Source organism: Acanthisitta chloris, unplaced genomic scaffold (assembly GCF_000695815.1).
Source record: "Acanthisitta chloris isolate BGI_N310 unplaced genomic scaffold, ASM69581v1 scaffold3008, whole genome shotgun sequence".
Taxonomy (NCBI): Eukaryota; Metazoa; Chordata; class Aves; order Passeriformes; family Acanthisittidae; genus Acanthisitta; species Acanthisitta chloris.
In genome coordinates, this window is record NW_008686308.1 from 5,211 (window position 1) to 30,994 (window position 25,784).

The following is a 25,784-nucleotide window of genomic DNA, read 5'->3' on the forward strand; positions in this document are numbered from 1 at the left end:
ACACACAACAAGGAGAGGAATCCAGAAAAGACACTACTGGGCCTTATTTTCCTTGGGTATGTAATGCATGCAGGAAAAAAGCCTTCCGAAAAATAGTACTCTGCTGTCCTACTTCAATTACATATAGTCTGTAATGAACCAGAAGTAGAACAACCAATTTGTTTTTAAATTAATTTGTCCATTTTTATGTGTGATGACAAAATAGAGGATTACTATATTGAAATCCCTTTTCTAGAGCTGCATGAAAGTTAAAGGAGATGCTGAATTGCACTTCACACAGGGAAGCTCTGAAGCTTTGCATGTCTCAGAAAGTGGCTAAAAGCCTTGCAATATTCTGTTTAGAACCATAGACTCATTTAGGTTTCAAATGACCTCTAAGATCATCTAGTCCAATCACTAACCTAGCATCACCATGTTCATGACCAGACCATGTCCCTGAGCATTACTTGGAAGAGAATGATTCCCACCTCGTTACAGCCTCTTTCCAGGTGGCTGTAGAGTGATAAGATTGCCCCTCAGCCTCCTTTTCTCCAGGATAAACAGCTCCAGCTCCCTCAGCTGTGACTCCTAAGACTTGTGCTCTTGTAGTGAGTGGCCCAAAACTGAACACATTATTTTATCTGTGGTCTTTGTGGTACAAATGAATGATCACTTCCCCAGTCCTGCTGGCCACGCTGTTTCTGATACAAGCCAGGATGCCACTGGCCTTCTTGGCTACCTGGGTAGACTGCTGGGTCATGTTTAGCTGGCTGTTGACCAGCACCCCTCAGTCCTTTTTCACTGGGCAGCTTTCTACCCACTTCATCCTCAAGCCTGTAGTGTTTAAAAGGTGACCATGACTTTGGGTAAAAAATATTTGAAGTAACTTGCTAGACTTGAATGAAGGGGAAAAAAAGCCATTTGTTTTGAACAAAGAAAAGGCAGAGTCCCAGAAATTACCCTGTTTTTGCTCACATAAAAGCTAAATCCACTTAAACCCACAAAACAACTGCCCATTTAAGTCAACTTATCCTTTATGGCTAGCACTTACCTGAATTGGGAATTACTAGGTGACCTCCTAAGGAGTTGAAGGTTCCAAAGGCAGTGCATGATGGGTCGGTTTGCCGAGCAAGGCTCTGGTTCTTTAAGTTCAGGGTCTCATTCTCCAGCAGAGACTGTGTGATCTGTGGGGACAGCTTGGAGGAGTAGTCAGAGAGGTCATCCTGGGGAGTGACTGCACCAGAGGTGTTATAAACCTTGATCTTCAAGTTGGGGAGTGGGTCCAGGATTGGAGAATTGGTCATTGGGATTTTATCAGAGACATCATGCAAGGCATAAACAGGACCCCTGTACATGGCTGCTGCAGAAGTGAGGTCTGGTGGCACTGCCAGCAGGTCTGCATTGGAGGTGAGAAGGAAGAACCATATTACTTCTCTATTCTGATGACTTTATTCTGATTAACAATTTGGATTTGCATTCTGCATTTGCCTTTCATTCCAAAGGTTCAGATACCCTGACCTTCATCTCTGTTTCCAGTCATCTCTCCAGCAAACTCTCGGGACTCATATTGCCCCAGCTGCTATGGAACCCAATTGTCATACAAAATTACAGCATGTTTCTGCTCTAAAGATTTTTCACTGGGATTAATTTTCTGGGCTGCACTCAGATTTCAAATATGATATGCTTAGCTTCAGGGCAAGATGTATTCCTTGCTCAGTAGGTCTAGTTTTATTAACTAATACCCCCTCCCTAAATGCTATGTGACAATCATTAACCAATTTATCTCACTGGTGTAACAACAGCATTCCTGAAATAAAAGACACAAGAAGCCTATGAAGTCATCATGCCCATGACTCCCTGCAGTGGGGGATTAATACCGGCATCACAATTTTTGAAGATTTGTTTTAAAATTTTCTTCAGCAAAGAAAACAATACTTCTAATCCTCCACATGACCTCTCTTGTCATCTTAAGTCTTATGTTGATTTGTTCTTGTGGTGCAGACATTGGGAAAAAAGAGGAACGTGGGTTTGGAGCACTTGACTATCAGAAACAAATGAAAATTATTTTTCTCCCTTTTATCAAGTGTCAACAAGCATCCAGTGCACATCATTCATGCAGCCCCAGAGACCATAAAATTATAGCATCTGCCTGAATTGGTCAATATGGAGTGAAATGACAACTAACCTTGCCTTGCAGCTTTGATGTTAACAGTCTGAAATCCCCCGTTTAGCGCTGAGGAGTCAATAATATCTGACTCAAAGTCACGGTGGTTCTTACGATAGACAAACAGGGCCACGACCACGGAAATAGCCAGGCACACGATCACGGCGATGACGATTCCCACATAGAGAGCAACATCATCCGAGTCCGGAGCAGCTAGAGGGAGAGAGCCCAGGAGCCTTGAAGTAATGTGCTCTTCAAAGGGACATTCTAGAAAATGCATTCTTATTATTCTCATTTCCTGCAGATATTGACTACCTTTTTTATAGGCTAATTTAAAATCCATTTCCAACACCGTATTACAGGTCAATGCCCTTTCAATGGAAACCAATCTTTGATTTCTCTCTAACTTGTATTCTAACTCTTTCCTTATCTACTCGTTCATGTATCTAGTACCCAGGCTGTGAACTACCAACTATAACACATTATAGACTTACTCTCATGACCCAAATTCACCTTATGAAATAAGATAGCACGTCTTAGTGACATAGTGTCATAGTATTTGTATTTAGTGGTTCATCTGATAACAAAAAACTTGTTGTGTGTTTTTAAACTTCAGAAGCTTTATCTTTTACTTTAAAAAAAGGGAAAGAACCAAAAAGTCCATTTTTTATGGAATACTTGGAATATCAGGATATCTTTGAGTTGTTTGTTTTGTTTTGGGTTTTTTTAATTATAATGTGTCAGGCCACTACTCCCTTCCATTCGTGTGCCTTTAAAAAAAAAATCAACAAACTGGTAAAGCAGAGAATAAGACATTGACTTCTCATCACTGGCATTAACAAACACATATTTGGATATAAACCAAAGTGAACACAAGAAAGAAGGTGGCAATTTACCAAAAGGAACGCAGATTTATTTGAGCTGTCTTGTCAGAAAATGGCTATGATATTTCTACTAGCTGCTTATACCATATCTTCAGGACCAATTCCAAGCTAATCTCTAGTATCATTATCCACAAACCCTTTTTTTTCCAGAAGGTCTGAATATGTGATCAAAATTTGATGTGTTTCTATACAGTGAAGAATCCCAGTATCAGAGAAAAGGAAGTGCAAAACCAAATCAGTCTTCTTTAGTACTCTGTTTTTGTTTGTTTGAAACGTGTGTGAAATCACTTTTATTTTATTTCTTTTAGCCATTTAAGCCAAGCTGCCCTCCAGCTGCAAAGGTGGGAACTGGCAGATGTAGAAAAGGAGTGGTCAATCTCTGTAAGTTCCTGGCTATAAGACCTTCAATTTACCAACCTTCAAACACCCCATTTTCCCCTCAGCAGTTCAGGAAGCAGATCTCTGAGTTGCAGCTCGAAGAAAAGTTACCCTTCCACCACGTTTCTTCCATTTGCTAAGGGGATTTTAATGACAAGATGGTTCATTCTCTCCAGTTTCTGTCTCTGAGGCAGCAGCATCTCCTATTTCCCTTGTGCATAAGGAAACTCATCATTTTGTGTCAACCCACAGACAGCCAAACACTGACTCTGTCAAGCAAGCAGCGTGTCATTTACTCTGCCAAATAGGTCCTTCTTAGCCTAGTCACACAGAGCTGGCCTAACAGTAAAGTTTGACCCAAGGAACAGCATCAAATTAGCATCCAGGAACATAAAATCAAACTTTAAACTTACAAGAAAATCCATATTCATTCTGGGTTCTCTGTTCAGTTGAAATAGGATAAATGAAACCTTAAAAAGAAAGAAATTAAACAAAAATGGGAACAAAATCAAATGAGGAGAACAAAAATGTGAACCATGAAAAATAGTTTCATTTAAAAAAAAAAAAAAAAGAAAGAAAAGAAACTGATGGCACTTTTAAATTCTGATACAGCATAGAATTATGATTTTGCATCCCCTGTCTCCTCCAGAGTCTTGCTAAGAATTAATAAGCAGACAGATTGAATTTCTAAGCCAAAATCGGTCTCAAGTCACTAACTTTGGAGAGCTTAAAGTCTTTCTTTTATTGAGCATAAACTCTAATGGATCTAATTTATTTCAGACATCAAGGGTCATTAGCATATGGAAAGTCTTTTTATCCCTATCCCTGCCATATGCTTTAATTCCCAGGACATGTTCGGTGAGGCTCTAAACAGATTTTATATTTAATTATAATAACTTGCTGTTGATCTAATAGAGCTAAAGGAGACCTGTCGTCTCCAGTCAGAGGTTAAATACCCATTTGCTGAGCAGTCTATGCATAAAGCCCAATCTCTGTATTTCCTTAGAATTATTTTATCCTGTCTTTAATACACGTTCAATAGGAATTCCCTAGGGAGCGAAGAATTGGTCAGCAAATGGTAAACTGAGTGGCTTCTCTTTGAAATTACTACAAAATCAATAAGACCCCTGGGGTCCGAACACTGTTTATTTGAAATCTTTGCAGGCACCATATATCGACAAAATCATAACACAATTTACAGCTGTATTTATGAATGGATAGAGAAGAGATATTGTTTCTTTTGTCATTTCTTTCTGCAGCTCCTACAGCATGGCATGCTATAACTGCTTAGTTTGCACAAGCCCTGGGAACTTGCTAAGCATCTCCCAGCTTCTCTCCATCTATATGGGAGAGGAGTGAAATGCTCCAGGTCCCATCCTGCTGGAAAGGTAAATGACAAATCCAAAGTAAGCAGGGGAGTCACTGTCAGGGATGGGATTAGAGTCAGTGTAAGACAGAAGGTGCCTCTCCCCCATCACCTTCCCTTCAGTGCTTTTGAAGGGAATTTCAGCTCCTGCCCTTGAATCACACTGCAGGGAGCCTCACACAGCTGGGGACTCCCTGCAGATGAAACAAAGCTGGAAAATGCACTCCTGGTGCATGCCCAATGCACAGGACCATACTGCAGGCAGACTGGAGTATATAATGCCCAGCTCTCAGAAACTCTGAGCTTGGGTGCTTGGCATCTGTTGTGCTCTATATATCTCTTGGCTGCATACTTGTGTGCTGGTTTGAGCTGGAGTAGAGTTAACTTTCTTCACTGAGGCTAGTATGGGGCTATGTTTGGATTTTGTGCAGAACACAGAGTTGATAATGCAGAGATGTTTTTGTTATTGCTGAGCAGAGCTTACACAGAGCCAAGGCCTTTGCTGCTTTCCATACTGCCACACTGGCAAGGAATTGGGGATGCATGGGAGATTGGGAGGAGACACAGCTGGGACAGGTGACCCAAACTGACCAGAGGGATATTCCATACCATAGGACATCATGCTCAGTATATAAGGTGGGAGGAAGAAGGAGGAAGGGGGGACATCTGGAGTGATGGTGTTTGTCTTCCCAAGGAACCGTTACGCGTGATGGGCCCTGCTCTCCTGGAGATGGCTAAACACCTCCTGTCTGTGGGAAGCAGTGAATTAATTCCTTGTTTTGCTTTGCTTGTGTGTGCAGCTTTTGCTTTCTCTATTAAACTGTCTTTATCTCAACCCATGAGTTTTTGTAGCTTTTTCCCTTCCGATTCGCTCCCCTATCCCGTTGGTGGGGGAGTGAGTGAGAGGCTGTGTGGTTCTTGGCTGCTGCTGGAGTTCAACCATGACAACTTGCTAATAAGATATAGTCTATCCTGATCACAGGTATAGACATACCTTCATTCAAAGTTTCTAGACACTAATTATGACATAAATGCTACCTTAACTGAAATACCAGAGCAAAAAAAGCTGATTTTTGATCATGATGTTTGTTCTGAGGCATCATGGAACAGACTATATTGCCTGTAATATCTATTTAAAACTTTATTTCACAGCAAGGAATCCAGCCTTACAATTGCTTTTAGAAATACTATGTTCTCACATTCATTTCTTTGTTTCTTTGAGGCAAGTTCAGCTATGTGTACTCTCAACATGCATACACAATCTTTTGTTAATAACTGCTTTCTACTTCTACTGGTGTACTTGAAGCATTAACCATAAAAAGCCAGAGAAGTATCTGAGGGCTTGAGTAAGTGCTCAGCAAGTCTGCTCATGAATTTACAGCACCCTAGTTACTCCCCACTTACTCCCCAGACAAATGCTGAGGCCCATATTCAGTCAACCTAAATTTCAGCCATCCCTTATGACCAGTATTTCCTTTGCAAGACGTCTCTGTAGAGACCAAGAGGGAGGCAGCAAAAGATAGAAGGTACAAGCACAAAATGAATTTAGGCCAGATGCATCTCTGAATGACTTTTTGCCTCATACTCAAATCCACTGGGAAACCTGAGCATGTTTCCCTGCACTTCATGTGCCTCAGCATGTCCTCAGGGGAGCTGGCACGGGGCAGCACACATCTCCTGGCTCTTCAGTGAGCTTGAGCTCACATGGGCAGAGCTGGAAAGGCTGTTCCTCTCTCCTGACCTTGCATTTCAGATGGCAAGTTTTGTGTTCAGTGTTGTGTGTCATTCCTGCCATGTCTGAAAGGATTTAGCAACTGCGACTCAACAGGCACAAAGGATGGCACCACCTGGGTTAGCTGTGATGTTACTCAGAGCATTCTTTCTCAGAGGAAAGTGGAAATTCAGATTCAAGGTTCTTTTAGCAAAGTAAACAACCATAGTCCTCAAATATTCTAAAAGGAATTTACCTCATTGCAACCTCTCCATAGACCCTGTTTGTCAGAAATACATATTCATGTCTTACAGGTTTGCATAGATTCTCTTACTGATAATCATGGAGAGTTTTCTTGCAGCTTCATAAGAGTGACATTGATTTCTTCCACAGAAATGTTTGTGCATGTATTCAGAGCTGTGTCTACTTAAACAGGAGGAAGAAGCAAGAATACTGCTTGCTGCTTTCATTAGCCTCACAAACCTGCATGTTTAGTAAAATGATCTTGATTTTATTCTCCTGCATGTGCTGGAAATTGATCCAAGCACACAAGTCTAGCCAACTGCTTTCGTGCAAACAGCTTGGCTTGCACATGTGTCTGCAAGGACACATTTTCAGTCTGAAATATATGTTTTTTACACAGAAGGCAAGAATGGTGGAGGTGGAAAGCTTATGGGCTGCTGAGTGAGATGCCATGCATTTGAATCACAGGCATGCCAATTTTTTGCTGAGAGCCAGGAGTCCCAGCTGATCCATCTGGCTGTAGATGGACAGGTAACCATTTGTGCTGGATGCCAAGTCCTTGTTGGGGTGATGGTTATACACAAACTAGGCTGTGCTGGTCACACAACCCTGTCTGCTCACAGGATGTGGCAGGCTTCCCTGGCTGAAGCTAGCAGAGACCTCACCGTGGGTTTCTGAGCTGGCAACCCCAGATACCCACTGGTCAAACACCAGCTCCATTTTAACTTGCAAAATAAATCAAGCACATTTGTCGGAGATCACTCAAACATGGCAACTACAGACTGCTTCTGTCATTTGAATGAGACTTTTTAGAACAAATCTAGTTTTAAGCACTCCTTTGTCACTCTTCCAAAAGGGAGTGGGCATTGCAGTTGTAAGGAAGGCTTGCAACCATGCAGCAGTGATGGGTAGGAGGCAGGGTTATTGCCATGATCCCTGCACAAAAACCCAGGTTTTGCTTCAGAAAGTTGACTGTCACGCTGGTTCCTCTGACTATGCCTTCAAACAATGGAAAAGGACATTTTTATCAGATAATGATAAAAACCTGCTGGGATTAGTAACTGAAATAATGAAGAACAACTTCCCTCCTCTCATCAAAATAATTGCAGTGAAAAGACATCTTTTTTCTTGTAGGGTTTTTTTTCCCCTCTTTATATTAACAGCACTGATTGACAAATACCTAAGGGACTTCTACCAAGATCATCAACATTTTTAATGAGGATGAATTTAGAAAGGTGCTGGAGGGTTTGACTCCTGGAAGACTGCTGAGGCTGCTGACTCATACTCAGAACAGCTGGTTTCACAGTGAACTAGTTTCTTTGAGAAAAGTAAATTAAGCTTTTTCCTACAGATTGTTGGGAGATACATACTTTCAAAGGTGCTTTTGCAATTTTGTTGTGTAACTTACTGTTGGATGAGTAAAACAGTAATAATCATACTTTACACTTGCATAGTGCCTATGGTTTGAAGTTCTCAGTGGTTTACTAAAAATGGATATTTATTTCCCTCATTGTGCAAGTACCTCACTCTATGACATACCTGACTATAGAAATTACACCACTATAATTGCATGGTAAATGCATTCATTAAAAAACCTTTAGGTAAGTTGGTGTTTATCCATGCATTCTACTTTATATTCTGATTTAGGTTTGTAAATACATTTTTTGCCCCTGTGGAAGTGCTTCTATTAAGTGTTAAAGGTGGACTCTTTTTAACTAAGGTAATTACACTGGCACAAATCCTTTGTACAAATGCAGATGTATCATTCTAAAGGTGCATTATGTAGGCATTGCCTATTTTCTTTCTATAAAGCATGTGAAGGGTAACTTAAGCCCCTTTATAATGATGCAACACACTGGGAAAAGTGAAGGAGGGTGAGTATCAATTTGGACTGAAAAAAGAAACCAATCCAATGTTGGTACATAGAAAAGACTGTAGCATGCCTTTAATCAATTTAGTTTAACTCAATTTCATTATCAGTCACACTTGGCATTGATTTGGGAAATTGTGACCATTAACTAAATGGATTGTGAAGCTCATGTAATTAGTTTGGTTCAGTTTGTGAAGACAGACGATCCCCAAACATTGGAAGTCTAGTCTGAACATTCCAATCCCACATGTCTTGTTCTGACATTCTGGAAACACACTTGTGCCAGAGGCCACAGGAGACACAATGGCAGGCCTATATATCTGCATGTGTGGGATCATCTGTCTTCAGGGTTAGCTTTGACAAACAGGCAGGATGACCCTTTTTACGGTATGAATTCATCTGCTGCAATTTTCCTTGGGAGGAGTAGTTAATCCTTCTGCCAAGCTGAGGTAAAATGAAGCATTCAGAAATGGAGAATCTTAGACCTATGAAACATAATTGTGCAGAGATTATGGCACTGACTCCCTTCAGACTGACATTTAACAGAGTGTCAAGATACAGTCACCAAAACATTTCTAAGCTCTCTTTCTTCCACAGGCAACAATCCACCTCTCAGCATATTCATGGGCATATATACACACACATGGTGCTCAGGCTGGGAACTCAGTATCATGCCCATGAACATTCTGAAATCCTGTGTTTGATTTGACCTAGAAAGCCATGGGAAAATACTGTTGTGACCTTCCAACTGGTGTATTTTAAAGACAACTTTTATCCCTGTGGTATAAAACACTAGGTCATTGCTTCATGCAGAGGAAATTTTGTAACTGGTTCCCCTTTTGAGTCCTTAATAGATTTTGCTATCTTTCTAGTCATGCTGAATTTGTATTAATGGATATCAATTTTAGAGTAAATTGATCAGATTATTCCTGGAGAAAGTAAAATATTCACATAAGAGAGAAAGAAAAATTACCAGTTTTCAGTTTGTATTTTCCCTGCCTACTTTCCCTCTTTCCAGCAAGTACCTAGGTAAGATGATGGAGTAGCTGAAGATTTTCTTTCTGGGTACTTATTTACTACAGCTTATACAGTTTGGGTCATATTTACAAAAATATTCACAATTATCTTGCAAAAAATTGTTTTATACCATTACCTAATGAAGTCATAGATAATGATATATAGTTTGAGACTGTATGTATCAAGACCAGTGAGAACTGAAGACATGCACTTTCATTTAATAAAGTGAAGATTGCATAAACCACACCATAACTGCTAGTTTCTTTAATGAATCGTATTTCAATCTCCCACAATTTACTGCTAATCTATAAATTCTCTTAACTTCACCCTCTCTGTAGCACTTTCAAGAAGATCTGAGGTCACATTATTGCGTGGCCCTTCTGAGAGCCTTGCCACATGACATGTCTCAGGAACATCCCATTGGAAAGAACTCAACAGGTTGAGCCTAATATATTGTAACAGCACTTTTCCCCTTTTTGGCTCCAAAATCAATGCCCTTGAATCACCTAGGAGTAAAGAAGGTCGTGCACATTCAGCTGCTGCCTTTCTGTCTCTGCTTTGATGGCTTTATCCAGTGTAGTGAATAGGCTCTTGTTGGCAACTGGCTCTGAACCAGAGAGCTATGATGGACAGATAAACAGAGACTAATTTTCACATGTAGATGCCTAAAATTTGAAAGCAGCAGTTCTTAGATGGTTTAAAATAAGTGTGTGGTGTATACATTGAGATGTGAGGGATTACTGAAACAACCCTTTGTTTCACTGTGGTACATGCACATCAGATGACTCAAAGCCAGCAAGCTGGTAATTTTTTTTTATACCAGTCCCAAACAATATGAACCCAACTGCTTCTGTTCTTATAATTCCCAAGATAAGGTCTTCTTTCAGCATTAATTCAGTTGTTCTTTTCCCCAGCTCCAACGGCTCAGAACTTTATTTAAAATCTTTGGGTTTTGCTGAAATTTTTTAGAAGTCTCAGTCTCCAAAATGATCTTAAAAAGTTTGAATAAAATAGGGTTAAGAACCCTAAAAACTTTTTTCATCTCTTTGGTGATATTTGAGTTCAATGGATCTCAATGAGTAAAAAAAAAAAAACCAAAAAAAAAAACCCAAACAACCAAACAACAAAAAAAAAAACAAACAAAAAAACAAAAAAAAAGAAAAAAAAAGTATCTATTGCTGTTTCCAAATTCCAGTTTCCAGAAATTCAGCATATCTCCCTTTTCCTGTAAAATGCCTTTCTCAATTCAAAGTCAGCCCAATTTCAGATTTTTTTGCACTCCTGGGAAAAGACATCCTTCAATTCTACATTCTGAATTCCATTATAAAGAGAGGTTTTTGAGACAAAGATGAAAAAAGGCATGTGCCCCTGCAGTGTTTGAAGTGCTGTGACTGTGGCTGTGGCCTTGCATTAATAGTTCTATTTCCATCTTATGTCTCCTTTTGCTTTCCCTCGTTCACCATCACTTCTCAGCAATCCTACAGCCATCATCAGCTTGCTTGAGTTTCTCCATTGTTTTTAAAGGAAATTCTAGATGATCAGTACAGTGTGCAAAGGCTAAAAGCTTTCAAAAAGACTTTCAAGTGCTTCTGAAATGTTCATTCAGATGCACTGCAATGCTGTAAGCTTCCATCTAGTCCATCTAGGTTTCCATCTAGGTTTCCATCTATGATGGACAAGCAGTCACATATTCCCATGTTAGGAGAGGGGAATTTAGGAGAATTAATTTGACATTCAGCAGTTTTACATTGTTCTGTGCAAGTTCCACTGTCCAGAGGCAGCACAAGTTTCTTCTACTTCTTTTTCTACACAAGGCCAGAGTTAATGGTACAAGAGCAAACCTCATAATCTGACTGTTTAGGGTCAAGGTTTCATGTTCACTTAATATGTTGCTAATGCATATTTACCATAAGAGAAATATTAACAACAATATTTGAATCGTAATTGCTGTTCATTGTTTCTGTCCCTTGCCATTTTCCAGGAAATCTAACAAAAACCCTGAGAAGATGTGATATGTTATACCTTCTTAGTAGTGGTTAAAAAATAATTTAAAAAAAATCAACAATGTTCATGGAGCTGCACAAAGCTTTCAAACAGAACGTGTCTGGCTTCTTCCCACACTTTCCATTCCAAAGAAAGACCTTCTTGTCTGCAGCAATGATGCTGAAGGTCAGATATGATATCAGGCATCCCAGAGATAATGCACAGCAATTTATTTTCCTTCTGAAGGACTAATTATTGCCATGTTCAGTGTGGGCTAATAAACAGGGAGCTTGAGGTTTTGTGACTGATTATTTACTTAGGTATTATCTCAGATCTTTCCTGAGTGGGTAAGTTAAATGGGGATGCTCTCTTGTTCTCTCCTTTAACAGGAGTTTATGATATTCTATAATTAAGACTGCAATTATGTTTTCATTTTAAATTAGATCCTGACATTTTGTTAACATTGTTAGAAAGGTCTTGCCTGAGTTTAAGCATGCATGTCATGTATATGGGAATGGAGTGAAATGGAAGAGAAGGATAAATTGTTGCTAAAATTTGATGTGGATGACAATATCCAAGTTTGACATTATGCAGTCTTTTACAGCTAAGGACTTTGACCTTTTGGTTAAATCTTATGTCAGTCTTTAGTATCTTAGAAGCACAGAACCTTAACATTGGGTTTCTTATGTGTATTTGACAGCAAAACTAAACACAGGTCTAGTATTGCAACTTGCTAGATTGTGTATTTGCAAATTCCACTCCTGCAATGACTGAATACTAAATAGGCTTCCTGGGTTTTACTTTGGTTTGCAGTTGTAATGGGACAAGAACACTGAAATAAGCACATGGGGCAGCACTGAAGAGAGAGCACATGTCAAACAGCTAGAGGAAGGACAGGACAGCTGGAAGAGGATCTGGGAGAGGGGATCAAAACTACTAAGAATGCTGGGAAAATAGGCTCATGGAAAGTATGAGTTATCCACGTGGAACAGGTATCAGAATCTTTGGCAGGTTTGTAAACTCACATGTAAGGTGGCTTGTATTCCCCAGTTTCAGGCACTGGAATAGACTGGTCAGGGAGGTGGCAGAGTCACCCTCCCTGGAAGTGTTAAAGGGGTGTCTGGATCTGATGCTGGAGGATATAAATATATCAATAGCAAAAGAAAGGGCAAGGAAAACCTTCATTCCTTGCTGGACATGGGAGGGAACAGAATGACCCAAGATGAGGAAAAGGCTGAGGTACTTCACACCTTCTTTGCCTCAGTTTTTAATAGATGGACTCAGTGATCTTAGAGGTCTCCTCCAACCTTGGTGATTCTATGATTCTATAACCTCAAAAATTCCAGAGACTCCAGAATCAGCTCCATGTTTGTCTCCCAATCTATAGAAACTTCCTTCCTTAACATGGGTTTTCATCTAAGGATGCTGCCAATAATTTTGTTAGTCCAGCTTTAGACATAGAGATCACTGACTTTTTCTTCTGATCCTTTCACTTGCTCCTCGATGAGCCTTGGGATGTGCATGGAACTTTGTTCTGCCTTACACCCTGCCATGAAAGCAAAAATCACAAAATATACCCACCTTTTTATATGATAAGGAAAATATAAACATTCATTATTGTCACTATATGGGGTGGGTTTTTTCTACAATTAAATTAATGTTTCAGACTTCATCATAAGATTTGCATTTTTCTTTCATCTACCCGAGTAAGTTTCTGGGTTTTTTTAATGTGTAGAGGCATAGGGAAGTATAAAAGAAAACCGAAGAGGATTAAGAGGAATGAAAAGTATAGATGGACAAGGTTGGGATTTTTCTCCTCTCTGCATGGCAACAAAATTTTTTAATTAGTTCAGATTTTTGAAAACAGCCTAGAGATCTTACAGCACTTTCATTAAAAATAATGTGGAGATGGCTCTTTCTAAACTGGCTGAGGTTAAGACACAGTGATTTCAGTGCCCTGGGTTCTGCCTGTGGCTCTGCACTTTGTTTCCTTTCAACACTTTTATCTGCTTTGAGCAGTTGGTTTCCTAGGTAAGAGCTCTCAGTTGCAGAGGGCCCACCAGAGCGTGGATGCTTCTCAGCTGGGGATTTCTCATGCCACTACAATAAAATAGAGATGAGTCTGAGATGTGTGCACAAACTCCCTTGGCTGCTAAACCATTACTTGGTAGTTGGGTTGAAAACAGACTAAAACATCTCTTACTCATATCAAATAACAGTATTATAGAAAGCTTCCTCTAGCAATAGATGAGGTGCCTTCTTCAAATGAATGAACCCCCCTGCCAGGGTGAAACAGGCCAGGTGGCTGTATCGTTATGCTAACAGACTGAATGTATTAGAAGTTCTCTCTTGACCCACATGCTCTTAATAGAAGGTTTTATTTCATTCCTCTACATACATAGGCTTCTGTTGCAGTCTCCCTTGAGAGAGTTCTGCTTACCTCCCTGAGTCTGGAAAACATTCCCCTGCTCTTTGCACACTAATCTGCCCTGGTGGACCTGTGGTCCCCATCGAGCTGGCTCTGCCCTGTAATTCTCCCCTGAATGTCTGCTTTCAAAACAAGCCAAAATGAGAAATGAATACTTATTCCATCAAAGGTTCTGGGATGTTACATTAAACAAGCAGGGCATGTGCAGAGCATAGATGTTTTGGGAAGAAAGAAATGCTAGTATTAGGTTAACCTTGCTTTCTGCTCAAGATATGTGTATAAACAGACCTAAGACTGGAAAAGGGTAGCAGTTAGACATTTCATGCACAAGCATTATAAACTGAATCTTTTTCACTCACTTTGGAATTATCATTGCAAGAGGGAAACTTATGAACTTCACACTGCCTTTCAGATGAGGAGTTCAGGGTGCTCAGCAAATACAAGTTTGCTGTCATCATTTCACATCAATTCCCACTTGACTACAAGGCAGTCTTTTTTTTTTTTTTAAAAAAAAGGAATGGAATTACTAGTCTGATAATAACATCTTCACCATGGTATAGGCACTATTTTCTCAAGTCATGCATCTGCTATTTGAGTTTCCAAGTAGTTAAGCTACATTCAGGGAGAGAACCAACGTGACCTAAGAGATATTTGAGAGTATTGTCTGTAACAACACGTGAAGATGTTTTGAATCTTTTCTTCCATTCTTTAAATGACAATAGCACACCTCAGTCTTTTTGTGCTCATTTATTTAAATCCAAAGCAACACAGGAAAAGTCCATACTGGATCTGATGACACTTGGCAATGTTTTTAACAAGTGGAAACTTCCTTTTGGCCCTATTCAATGATAGATTTTTATGCCATATTGTGGTACTATATGAAGTAAACAATTTGTACTACACATAGGGACAGCACTGTTTATGTAACTCCATAATCCATAGTCCTTAAGCGACATGTGCTGCAGTATTATCTTGCTTGTTACTGTAAGACAGCTAGCCCTGTGCTTAGGAAAAAATTGAAAGCACAAGTTAGACAGTCTTTTATGAAAAGCCACCATGGTCTACTAAAACCAAGAGTGAGCTGAAAGAGGGGCACTGCTTGCCTCCCTCTAAGTGCCAACCCTGCACATCCCAGACATGATTTCAGAAAAGATCAAAAGACCCACATGCACAGGCATCAACCTCATGCCTATGGACTGGCTATACTTATTCATTCAGGACAGGGACAGTACAGACCTGAACACTGTCACTTCAGATCCTCAATAAAAAGGACATAGGTGACATGCTCTGAGCATGACAGCTGCATGTCACAACTCAGGTAATAAGCCCTCAACATAACCATGCAGCACAGCTAAGGCTCCTTATAGGTTGTCCACCTCTCCTACCAGCAGCATTTTACACATAATGCAAAGCAGAACTTGGCCTGCCAGGGACTTGGAACATCTGTTTTGTACCACACAAATGATCTTGCAGTCATTCCAGACTGAGTTCAGCAAAACACTTCCCCCTGTACACTGCTTTAAAAATAATTGTGATCTAGTGAAGGGAACTACTTGTGCTGAAGTTTGAGCCAGCAAGGGAGTGTTTTGCTTTCTTATTCCCCATGCAGAACACCCACCAGAGTCATTAGGTGAAATGAGTGAATGGCTCATTGTAGTGCTTCAGTTTAACGAAATCCCCTGTGAGATACAGTGTGTGCCTTTAAAAGTGTTGTTCTTTGCACTGAAGTATTTACCACAGTACTCATACTTCAAATGGGAAATAATGCAAATATAGAGGCAATAATGCAACTTGTGTGGGTGGTAACCAGCCAATTCTTTTTACACCTACAGCATCTTTTGTACCAGAAGATCATACTAATGCTATTATGGGAATTATGAAATTGTTATAATGGGACCTGTTAGGCAATATTGTGTATTTGGGAACTTACAATAGCAATGACCACTCTAAATATTCACTACATCTGCTTTCCCTCTTCAATTCAGCCTGCTGTCTCTCTGCAGGCTCTCTGGTTTAATGACTGTTCATCCTCTCATGTTAACAGAAAATACTAACTACTGCATAAGGGAGTGTATGTGTGTACTAGCAAGATCATTAGTCTGAATAAATGTCACAGCAGAGTTGCATGAGAAATGCCACAGTTAATGGTAAGCACAAACTACAGCCTTGGGCGTAAAATACTGTAATTACGAAGGATGGAGAAAGCTCTACAGTTTTTATCCTCACAGAAATCAATAGTGGTGTAGACTGCTGCTCTTTGCTGGAGTGGGGGCAGTCTGATGAAAGAGTTTATTGATTTATCCAGCTGATGCTACTGAAGTGACTAAGAGACTGGAAGAGAAAGGGCTTGCAAATTAGACTCATTCAGTCCAGCATTTTTCCAGAATATCTTTTACATGTAGCTATATAGAGATATGTATTTACAGGGGAGTTTTTGTTAAAGCAACAGGCTAGTGACTCCTGGTAAGAGTCTGTCTACCAATTCTTTGACTTCAGCTACACCCATAGTGTCAACCATCAAGCTCTCACTAAAGACTGACACTAAGGAGGCAGCACCAGAGCACCAAGGAGTCAGATTTCACTACGGTGCAGGTAAGCAGCTCCCCGAGGGCTATGGCCACAGAAGTGGCTTTAACTTCCTCCATGCCACTTGTGCCATGCCAGACCCACTGGCATGAAGGCATTGGAAAAGACTGCTGTGGATCCACAGGTTCCCAGGCTAGGAGAAATGTCAGTTCCAGGCTAGTCCCCCAAAGCCTCAAGTAATGTGGAAAGAGGCATGTTGTTTTAGGAATGAAAGAAGACCTGTGTGTCTTCCTGGCTCAGCAGGCCAATTTTCTATGAATCTAAATCCACATGGGCAAAAATGTAAGTGTTCAGATTGATTTTGCATAAACTGAGCAGAAGAAATAAAGAGAGGGATGGAGAGAGAGAGCAGCAGGCACTCTGCCACCAAGTACATCAAATCAATCTTCTCAGCAGTGATGGATCAGGGAGCAGGACTGTAAGTTTTACAGGTATATGGATTCCCATGAGTATAAAGACACCATTAAAACACTGCCATTAAGTTCCAACACTGAAGGATTATCACGGCCCCTGGAGCTAAGCAGGTCATTATGTGACTGTATATTTTTCATTACCATTTTTATATACATATATATGAAGCAGAATAGGATTCATCACAGTCTCATCCTCTCTCCTGCTCTAGGGATATGTCAGCATCCACTTTCACAAATAAAATGCAATATACCATCAACAGATAAATGAGATCCCTACAGGGCTTTTATTCTGCTGTACTGTTATATGTACTTTTCCAAAAGATTTCTGCTTAAATGCCTCTCTTTATGCATATACACAAAGATGACATACACCTGTCAAAATACAATCTGATAGTGAAGAGCTGTTCTGTATGGGGAAATGTATCTTTTCTTTATAATTTTCCATAATGACTTCTTCACACTGCTGCAGCTAGGGATATGTTAGCTTCCCCACAATAAAAGTCACCAAAGTGTTATACAGTAAGACATGGCTGGATTTTTTTTTTTTTTTTCTTAAGAAAAGAAAAAGAGAGAAGCTCTGAATTTCATCTTTTTGTTTTCCCCATAAAAATAAATGTTACGAGGGATCACAGCTTTATAGGCTGCTGACATTGACTTACAGCTTTTAACATGATGAAAGTGTTTGTGTGAGCCACACTGAGGAAGCAATTTGTAAAACTGGGAAACATCAGAGCAAATGGTCATACTATGCCATAGGGTAGCTCAGAGATCACTGCCAGCACAGTAGCTATCCTATATAGCACTTATTCAAGGAGGAGACCTATTTATTAGCTAGTAGTGTCACTTTTCTGTTGCCTTGACTATTTCAGTCAAAAGTAGCCTGTCTCAGATAATAAAAATTCTTGACTGCTTTTTATGAGAGAACTCAAAGTATTTTATGATCCAGACACATAGATACTGGATAGTTACAGCAACAACTCTTTGGGCAACAGGGAACTGAGGATTGATAAAGAGTACTTCAGAGAGATGGGATGAAGGAACAGAAGAGAGCTTTATCTGAGGATTTTGGCTCAGTTTATCATGCTAATGAAACGTGAAAGGGAGTCTTGATCCACAGCAGATCAGAGAAGACCTCATTTCTGAGAAGGGCAGAGCAGACCAATTGCTCATCAGCATATGTCAGAATCACACTTAAAACCTGCTTTTCTCCACTTCTCTCTCCTATTAGTCACAAAGGCAGGACCATGGCATGAATAGGCAAGGAGGAATATACTTAGGTGCTAGAGCTGATCTTCATAAGGCTATAGCATGCTGATAACTATATGCAAAGTTTGCATTGGCACTACATAGATACAGGCTACCTCCTACTACAGGGCATCTGAAATTCAAAAAGGCACATTACTCATATGTAAAACCACATGTACCTACTGTTCCTGACACTAAGAAGTCACAAGCTGATCTGCTTGGCCAAGTTTACTCTTTTGAAAATGCTGGCTTTGCTCTATTTCTCATTTGCATGGCTATTAAGAGTCACTGCCAAACTTCCCTGGACAGGTGCTGAACCAATATGGAGAGAAGAGTTATTTGGTGGGAAGGGCACGGGAGAAAAGGCTTTGTTATGACCCTTTCTAATTCTTCACTGCTCAATTTCGTATACCTCAGACAGCATTACACATCTTTAGGGAAAAAGAGTGGGGTGTCTACACTGGTGAGAACTGGATGAACTCATTTCTCCTACGAACGATTCTGGAACTTGAAGTCATCGATGGTGACCTGCAGCTATGGCAAGTTTTCATGTGGCCACATACGACCCAGACCCCACAGATGTCACAGTGGCACTTACCCTGCATGCAGAGCCCGTCGGTGCAGTTCTTGGACTGCAGCACCAGCCCCTCACAGTCCTTGCCCCCGTTCTTCGGGGCTGGGGCTGTGCACTCCCTCCGGCGCCAGTGGGTACACTCCGTGCCACAGGTGGACCACTTGCTCCAGGACGTCCACTTGCCATCCACTGAGACAAGGAAAGGAGACAACATGTTAGGGGTATATAAAAGTGAGACACAGCGAGAGCAATGTACCTGTCAGCACAAGCCAACCTGCAACTCCTTGCCATTCCTGGCAAGGCAGAAGGATCATCAGCCTGGTCTTCTCTAAGTTCTATTTCTATCCTGTAAATGCACATTCACCCCCACCTCCCTCTCTGCCCTGGCCCGATTTCTGCTGTTTCTTCCCCTTTATATCAACTCCTCACCAGTTTATCCATGCTCAAAGTGTACAAGCAACAAGTCAGGAATCTGTGATTTTCATTTATTGGTATTTTTTTAACACAGAGGTTAAACCTGGTCAGAAATTCTATAGTAGGAAGATATTTAATGTTAAATATTCTCTATTAAAAGAAGTATCTAGATGCACCAATCTATTTCACGTAAGTAATATCAGGAATGTGTTTAGCACCTTTCAATGTCCTGCTAATGATTTTCAAAAGCAATAAACTGAACAGCCAAAGAACAAAATATGAAATTGTTCCAGTGACAGAGGTGGATGGTCAAACTTCACAAGATGAAGATGACCTTATTGCCATCAGCTTGAGTGGAACTGCAAAAGTCGGAAAGCACTGGGCTATAGGACAGATGGCAGAACTTTGTCACAGAAAAGCCACCAACCACCTTGCATGTCCTGAAGAAAGTTGTGTTTTTCAGAAGTCAACATTTAAAAGTATGGATATACATGTCTTTCCAGTGTAAATGCCTTTGTATTTGAAGTCAGGTAAACATGTGCCACAAATGTAACATCCACATCGCAGATGCTTCAGTTCCTAAGACAGCTGGACTGAACAGACACTGCAAATATATTTACATCACAGTTGCTTTCTGTATTCAAATTCTAATCCTTTTCCAAAGCTTTCAAACTTGATCTCCTATAATTTGAAGCTCTGAATGTTCCCCAAATCCCCTGAATTCTGAGGACTGAGACACTGATGCAAGCAGCATGCAAAAGTAACACTGAAACCCATGCTGCTTATTGTGATGTGCTCACTCTTTTATCTACTTATGTAATACAATTCCATATTAATTCCCCGAAATGTTGGATTTATTAATAATGAGAAGGAGGCTTTTTTAACTAATAGTGTTCTCCTGAAATGACTGGTGATGGACAAACTGTCTAGGGCTGTGCACTGTTCATACTCAACCTGGACACAGAGTGGTGCAAGCTATTTTCTGAACGCTCTGGCCCTCGCAGAAGGCACCACCGTTGAGTGGGGCAGGATTGGTGCAGGTCCTTGTACGTTTCTGAAAGCCTCTCCCACATCGGCTGTTACACACCGACCACTCAGTCCAAGTAGACCAGCCTCCATTCACTGAAAAGCAAGAGAGAAAGAGTATGATCACATAACCAGGCCAGCTTGGTCAGCCCAAAGGTATCTCTGGCTCTGTGTCATGCTGCCTCAAACAGCCACCACAAGTGATGTCTGGAAAGCAACTCTGAACAGATCCAAACCCATGTCTCCAATGTACCAAATGTATGTCAGAAGTCACTGTACAAGTCAAAGAAATGCTGATGCTGAATGAAAAATACCATTTGATGACTATTTTGACTGGCAGGTAACCTACCTTAGCCTGAAAATTGACCTGACTCAAACTTGGTGGCATATATATATGGACAAAATCCCTGCAGGTTCAGAGAGCACCTACAGCTCAGCGAGCCAGAAGCCTGTGCTCTGAAAGCTGCACCATTTTCCAAAGGGATGTAACCTACACTCCCACTCATTCTCAGATGCACCCATCACCTATGCAAGCTGAGACCCCCATGCTTTGATTAGAAATGGATAATTTGCTTTTCCTTTCTTTCCAGAAGGTGGTTTCAGGATGTCTGGACAATTCACTCACCCCTCTGTGGACAAAGCTAGTACTAGTGTCCCAGCACTTCCCTAACAGATATTTAAGCTGTTCAGAGTGAACTCACACTAAATGTGGGATTTTTATTGGACTTTTGAAAGATATTGATCTCTGGGAAGATATTTATGCTGACTCTCCTTTTCACCCACCTCAGTTTTTGGGATACATGGATTGATGAAGAAGGAGCTGTGCTGCTCGACATAATATCATCTCCAGGGTAGGGGTAACATACTAACTGCTCAGATTTCCGCTCGATATCATCTCCAGGGTATGGGTAACATACTAACTGCTCAGATTTCCTAAACCCAAATGTTTTGAGATACAACAAAACCCTTAAGCAGCTCTGAAAGAAGAGCCCATAAAAATGCCTGTTCCACTGCATACATCTCTTGAATTCACTGCTGAAAAAACAATCTGTATATGTATGAGGAAGGGTCGTAGTATGCCTACATCTATATCATCTCCAGGGTATGGGTAACATACTAACTGCTCAGATTTCCTAAACCCAAATGTTTTGAGATACAACAAAACCCTTAAGCAGCTCTGAAAGAAGAGCCCATAAAAATGCCTGTTCCACTGCATACATCTCTTGAATTCACTGCTGAAAAAACAATCTGTATATGTATGAGGAAGGGTCGTAGTATGCCTACATCTTTATGTTTCTGTATTCATCAGAGTTACAAAACACGGTGCTCTTGCATTGTCCATCCCTCAATATCATAACCACTGCTAATCAACTCAATTCAGTCAGCTTTCTATAAAAACTGAACTAAAAGCCCTCATTGTAACTTCATGGAAGCAACTGCTTACAATTAAATCTAACTGCTACCCTGAATATGAAATGAATATTAGGGATAATCATAGGGATTTTTTCCTACTTGTCTATCCCATAATTAAGCTGATTGTAAGGAACACCAGTACAGTCAGCTGGCACATCATCAGAGCAGGTTTTTGTTCTGGTTGATGTCCCCACCTGGGATGCATTTGGGGCAGTAACTCTGCAGGGGCAGAGGCCTGGATTGGTGGGGCAGAGCTGCAGCACAACACAGGCTAGAACAGATCCTAGGAGAGCATTTCATTCAGACCCTCCCCAGCCAAAGCATGTCCAGCCTCAGTTATATCAGGACTGTGGATGCAGACACAGAATAATGCTATTCCATGCTTTGCATTTCTTGTATGCTTTTGTTTAAGCTAGCATATATGCCTGTGATCTGCAGTCCCAGAGTTCCTTGCTACATTACCCCTGACGTGCCTATGATCTGCAGTCTCAGAGTTCCTTGCTACATTACCCCTGACACTAGGGTATGTTTGGGCAGTATACACCAAGCATAAGTATATTTAAAGAGATATAAGAAGATGGAAGATTATGATGAGCTCTGACATTCTTACCAGCAGCTGGAAGCACAAAGTTCCTTTCAGTTTTACTCTCATTTCTGAAAAGCATCACTAAGAACATGAACTGTGTTAATAGTAAGCAATGCCTTGGACTCTCCTGCTGGAGGATGTGTCCTGGTGGCTCCTTGCTGCATCCAGCCAGTGTGTGTTATGGCAAGGGGAACAACTGCCTTCTCTTCAATAAGGCAACCAGCTGTTTGTGTAAGTGCCTCTTCCTCCTTTAACGCCATTGCCTGTCACCAATAAGCCAAGCCATCAGACCTGTGCTTCTGAGTATTTCCAGTAATGAACCCTGACTGCAGTCCTTTGGATGGCTGCAAGTCAACAGGCAGTATGGGCAGCCCAGCCTGGACACTGATGGCAGCAAGAGTTGCATACAAGCATTTTTCATCCCCCTCATGCCCCACCTCTCACTTTGAGTGTGCATGCACGTGCAATGGGACAAGGCATCACTTACCATAGACAATCACAGTCGCTGTGGTGCTTTTCCTTTTAGCAACAATGTTTTTAGCAACACAAGTGTAGTTGGCTGTGTCAGAAAGTCGGGCTTGCTTGATGATCAGGTTGTGATCAATGGTGATGTAAAAATTTCGGTCTTCCACGGGATCAATCACCTCTTCATTCTTCAGCCACTCCACCTTGGGGTTTCAAAGAGCCATAGAGGCAGAGAGTCAGCATCAAATCACACCACACTGGGCACAGTATCTGCAATTACATTGCTCATCCCCGAAAACGCTATGAGCCAAGGTACATGATGAAGGACTCACCTGATGCATGCTGCCAGCTGAAATAAAACACCAGGGCAGAAACACAGGATAACATTCTTCATGTCTACCCTTTCCTTCTGGTCCCCTTCCCTCCCACCTCTCCACGCAACGGCTGTCTTGCCTTGCCTTCACAATATCAATGCATTTTCAAAGGATGCCAGCTTCCATAAGGAGAAAAATAGCTGATCTATGCTTTCAAAGTCTGAGGAAAGGCATAAGGAAATGGTGATACCTTAGGGCTGTATCTAAACCCAGAAAACTCTCATACAACATCAGAAACCCCAAGTCAGTTGACATCTCACCCATTCTTTTGTATGTCTTGCCTAATTAGGTTGTTAATAATGCATTAACCTTATATGTACCTACCCTGGGTCTAACACAATGAGGTCCTATATTGGAGTATGTTGCACTAACAAATTACAAACACCAGTGTTTTTAAGTATACATGCACTCACATGTATATGCATGTTATTGTCTTGCTGCAATCAGAATTAAACAAAACAGAGACAGTTACCAAGGAGATAGGAAATCACAAGGACTACATCAGTGCTTATTTTTCCTTTTTCTTTATGCAAGCTGTATTTTAATTTAATAAAGTATAATTTCTTTGGTTTCACAGAAAAATATTTTCATATGTGATTTTCAATCTAGACAATGTTCTCTTTATTGCCTTCCTAAAAATATATCCTGTTATATCCTAGCTGACTGCTGTGAGCCACTCCAATATAATTTGGCTGCAAATCTAGTAGCTCGGTTTCATTTGAACCGAGGGTACTATGAAGGACAAGACTGGGGCCCTGGATAGATCAAAGCTGGGCATTCATGTCACTGTATCACTTTCAGCCTGTGCTCAGGATTTAATTAAAGGAGGACAAACATAAATACAATCAACTTGCCAGGCCTGTGAGGTGCTAGCTGTGAAGACCTGCTCTCACAAACCCCACTTTTCAGAAGGTATTTGAGGAACTGCCCAAGCATTGACAGACCCCAAAAGCAACAGAGAACCTGCTTCCCACCTGAGACACCTGTACAGACCAACCCAAGCCATGGGTAGAAAACCAGTGACCTCTCCTGGTCAAAGAGGGCCCAATTCATTCCTGGACAAAGCCAGTCCAATGCTGCAAGATCAGCACTGTCAGATGTAAGCTTGGATTCTAGTTGTCCACCATGCACACCCCATCTTTAGGCCTGCCTTAGGCAGCTCCAGCTCCCCTACCCCAGTCTGGGTGGACGTACATCAGATGTGAGCTGCTTCCAAAGATGTGCACTTTAGTGAATGTAAAGGCACTGCTCCAAGAAAGTCTTGATTTAAAGTCCCCTCTCCTACAGCAGATCATCGCAGTATGTGGCAGCCTCACAACTGTCAATCCTGTATAGCTTAAAGTTGACAGTATAAAAAGGGCAGTGGAAATGTCTGCAAGGAGCAGGGAAGGAAGAAAAAGACATAAAACTTTGGAGGCTTTATTTCTGTCACCATCACCATCATATTTCACCATGGAAGATACAAGCTCTTAGTCAATAACCTGGTTTTCCTTGACAGGACGACTTGTTGTCTTCCTCCTTTCTTGAATTCTAATGGGTATCAAGCATAATCAGGTATAATCAAGACAGACAGATTTCTGTTAAGCCAATGGCAATATTTAGCTCTTTCCTCACCCTGCAGGTCAATTCTGCACACATTCCAGCCTGCAAAACAAACCAGGAGCTTATCTCCACCAGTGGTAGGCTGCTCCTTAACCTCTGTCTCTCACACAAACAGTCTTTTTTGGGTTTAAATGTCACTATTTATTTCTGGGATGGAGTACAGACTTATGTCAGGGGTCTAAAAGATGCTACACACACTGCTAGAGCTTTCAAATCTGCCTGTACTCTTCCTGTGCTCTGCACATTGAAGACACCAGAACACCAGTATGGACAGGACTACAGTCTACATAGAATCACAGACTCACAGAATCGATCAGTTGGGTTGGAAGGGACCACAGTGGGTCATCTGGTCCAACCTCCCCACTTCAGCTGGGCCGTCCTAGAGCATATGGCTCAGGATTGCACCCAGATGGTTCTTGAATACCTCCAGTGAGGGAGAATCCACAACCTCTCTGTGCCACCTGTTCCAGTGCTTGGTGACTTGCACAATAAAGAAGTTCTTCCTTGTATTCAGGTGGAACTTCCTATGCATCAGTTTTTGCCCATTACCTCTTGTTTTATTGGTTTCCACAGTAAGAAGAGCCTGGCTCTATCATCTTGTTCCCATTCATTGGCACTTCCCATACATTAATGAGGTCCCCTCTCAGCTGGCTCTTCTCAAGACTGAACAGGCCCAACTCTCAGTCTTTCCTTGCACGTGAGGTGCTCCAGTCCCTTAAACATCTTTGTAGCCCTTCACTTGACCTGCTTTAGGACCTCCATGTCCCTCTTGTACTGAGGAGCCCAGAACTGGACACAGTACTCCAGATGTGGCCTCGCTAGTGCTGAGTAGAGAGACAGGATCACCTCTCTCGACCTGCTGGCAACACTCTTCTTAACACATCCCAGGATTCCATTGGCTTCTTAGCCACAAGGACACACTGTTGACTCATGGACAGCTTGTTGTCCACCAGGACCCCCAGAGACCTCGCTGCATCGCTGCTCTCCAGCAGGTCAGTGCCCAACCTGTACTGGTGCTTGGGGTTATCCCTCCCCAGGTGCAGGACCCTGTACCTGCCCTTGT

The 25,784-nt window shown here is 41.3% G+C and overlaps 1 protein-coding gene across 1 annotated transcript in view; it reads right to left on the bottom strand.

Annotated features, from left to right (window-relative positions):
- The window catches only part of UNC5C (unc-5 homolog C (C. elegans)), a gene marked incomplete at its 5' end in the record, with an annotated part of 67,744 nt that overhangs the window by 2,429 nt on the left and 39,531 nt on the right, over positions 1-25,784 (bottom strand). The window contains 5 exons of the mRNA XM_009080058.1: positions 1,031-1,375; positions 2,165-2,356; positions 18,866-19,030; positions 20,210-20,377; positions 22,768-22,948. Coding sequence (XP_009078306.1) covers positions 1,031-1,375; positions 2,165-2,356; positions 18,866-19,030; positions 20,210-20,377; positions 22,768-22,948 — 1,051 coding nt within the window. The remainder of the gene's footprint in view (positions 1-1,030; positions 1,376-2,164; positions 2,357-18,865; positions 19,031-20,209; positions 20,378-22,767; positions 22,949-25,784) is intronic.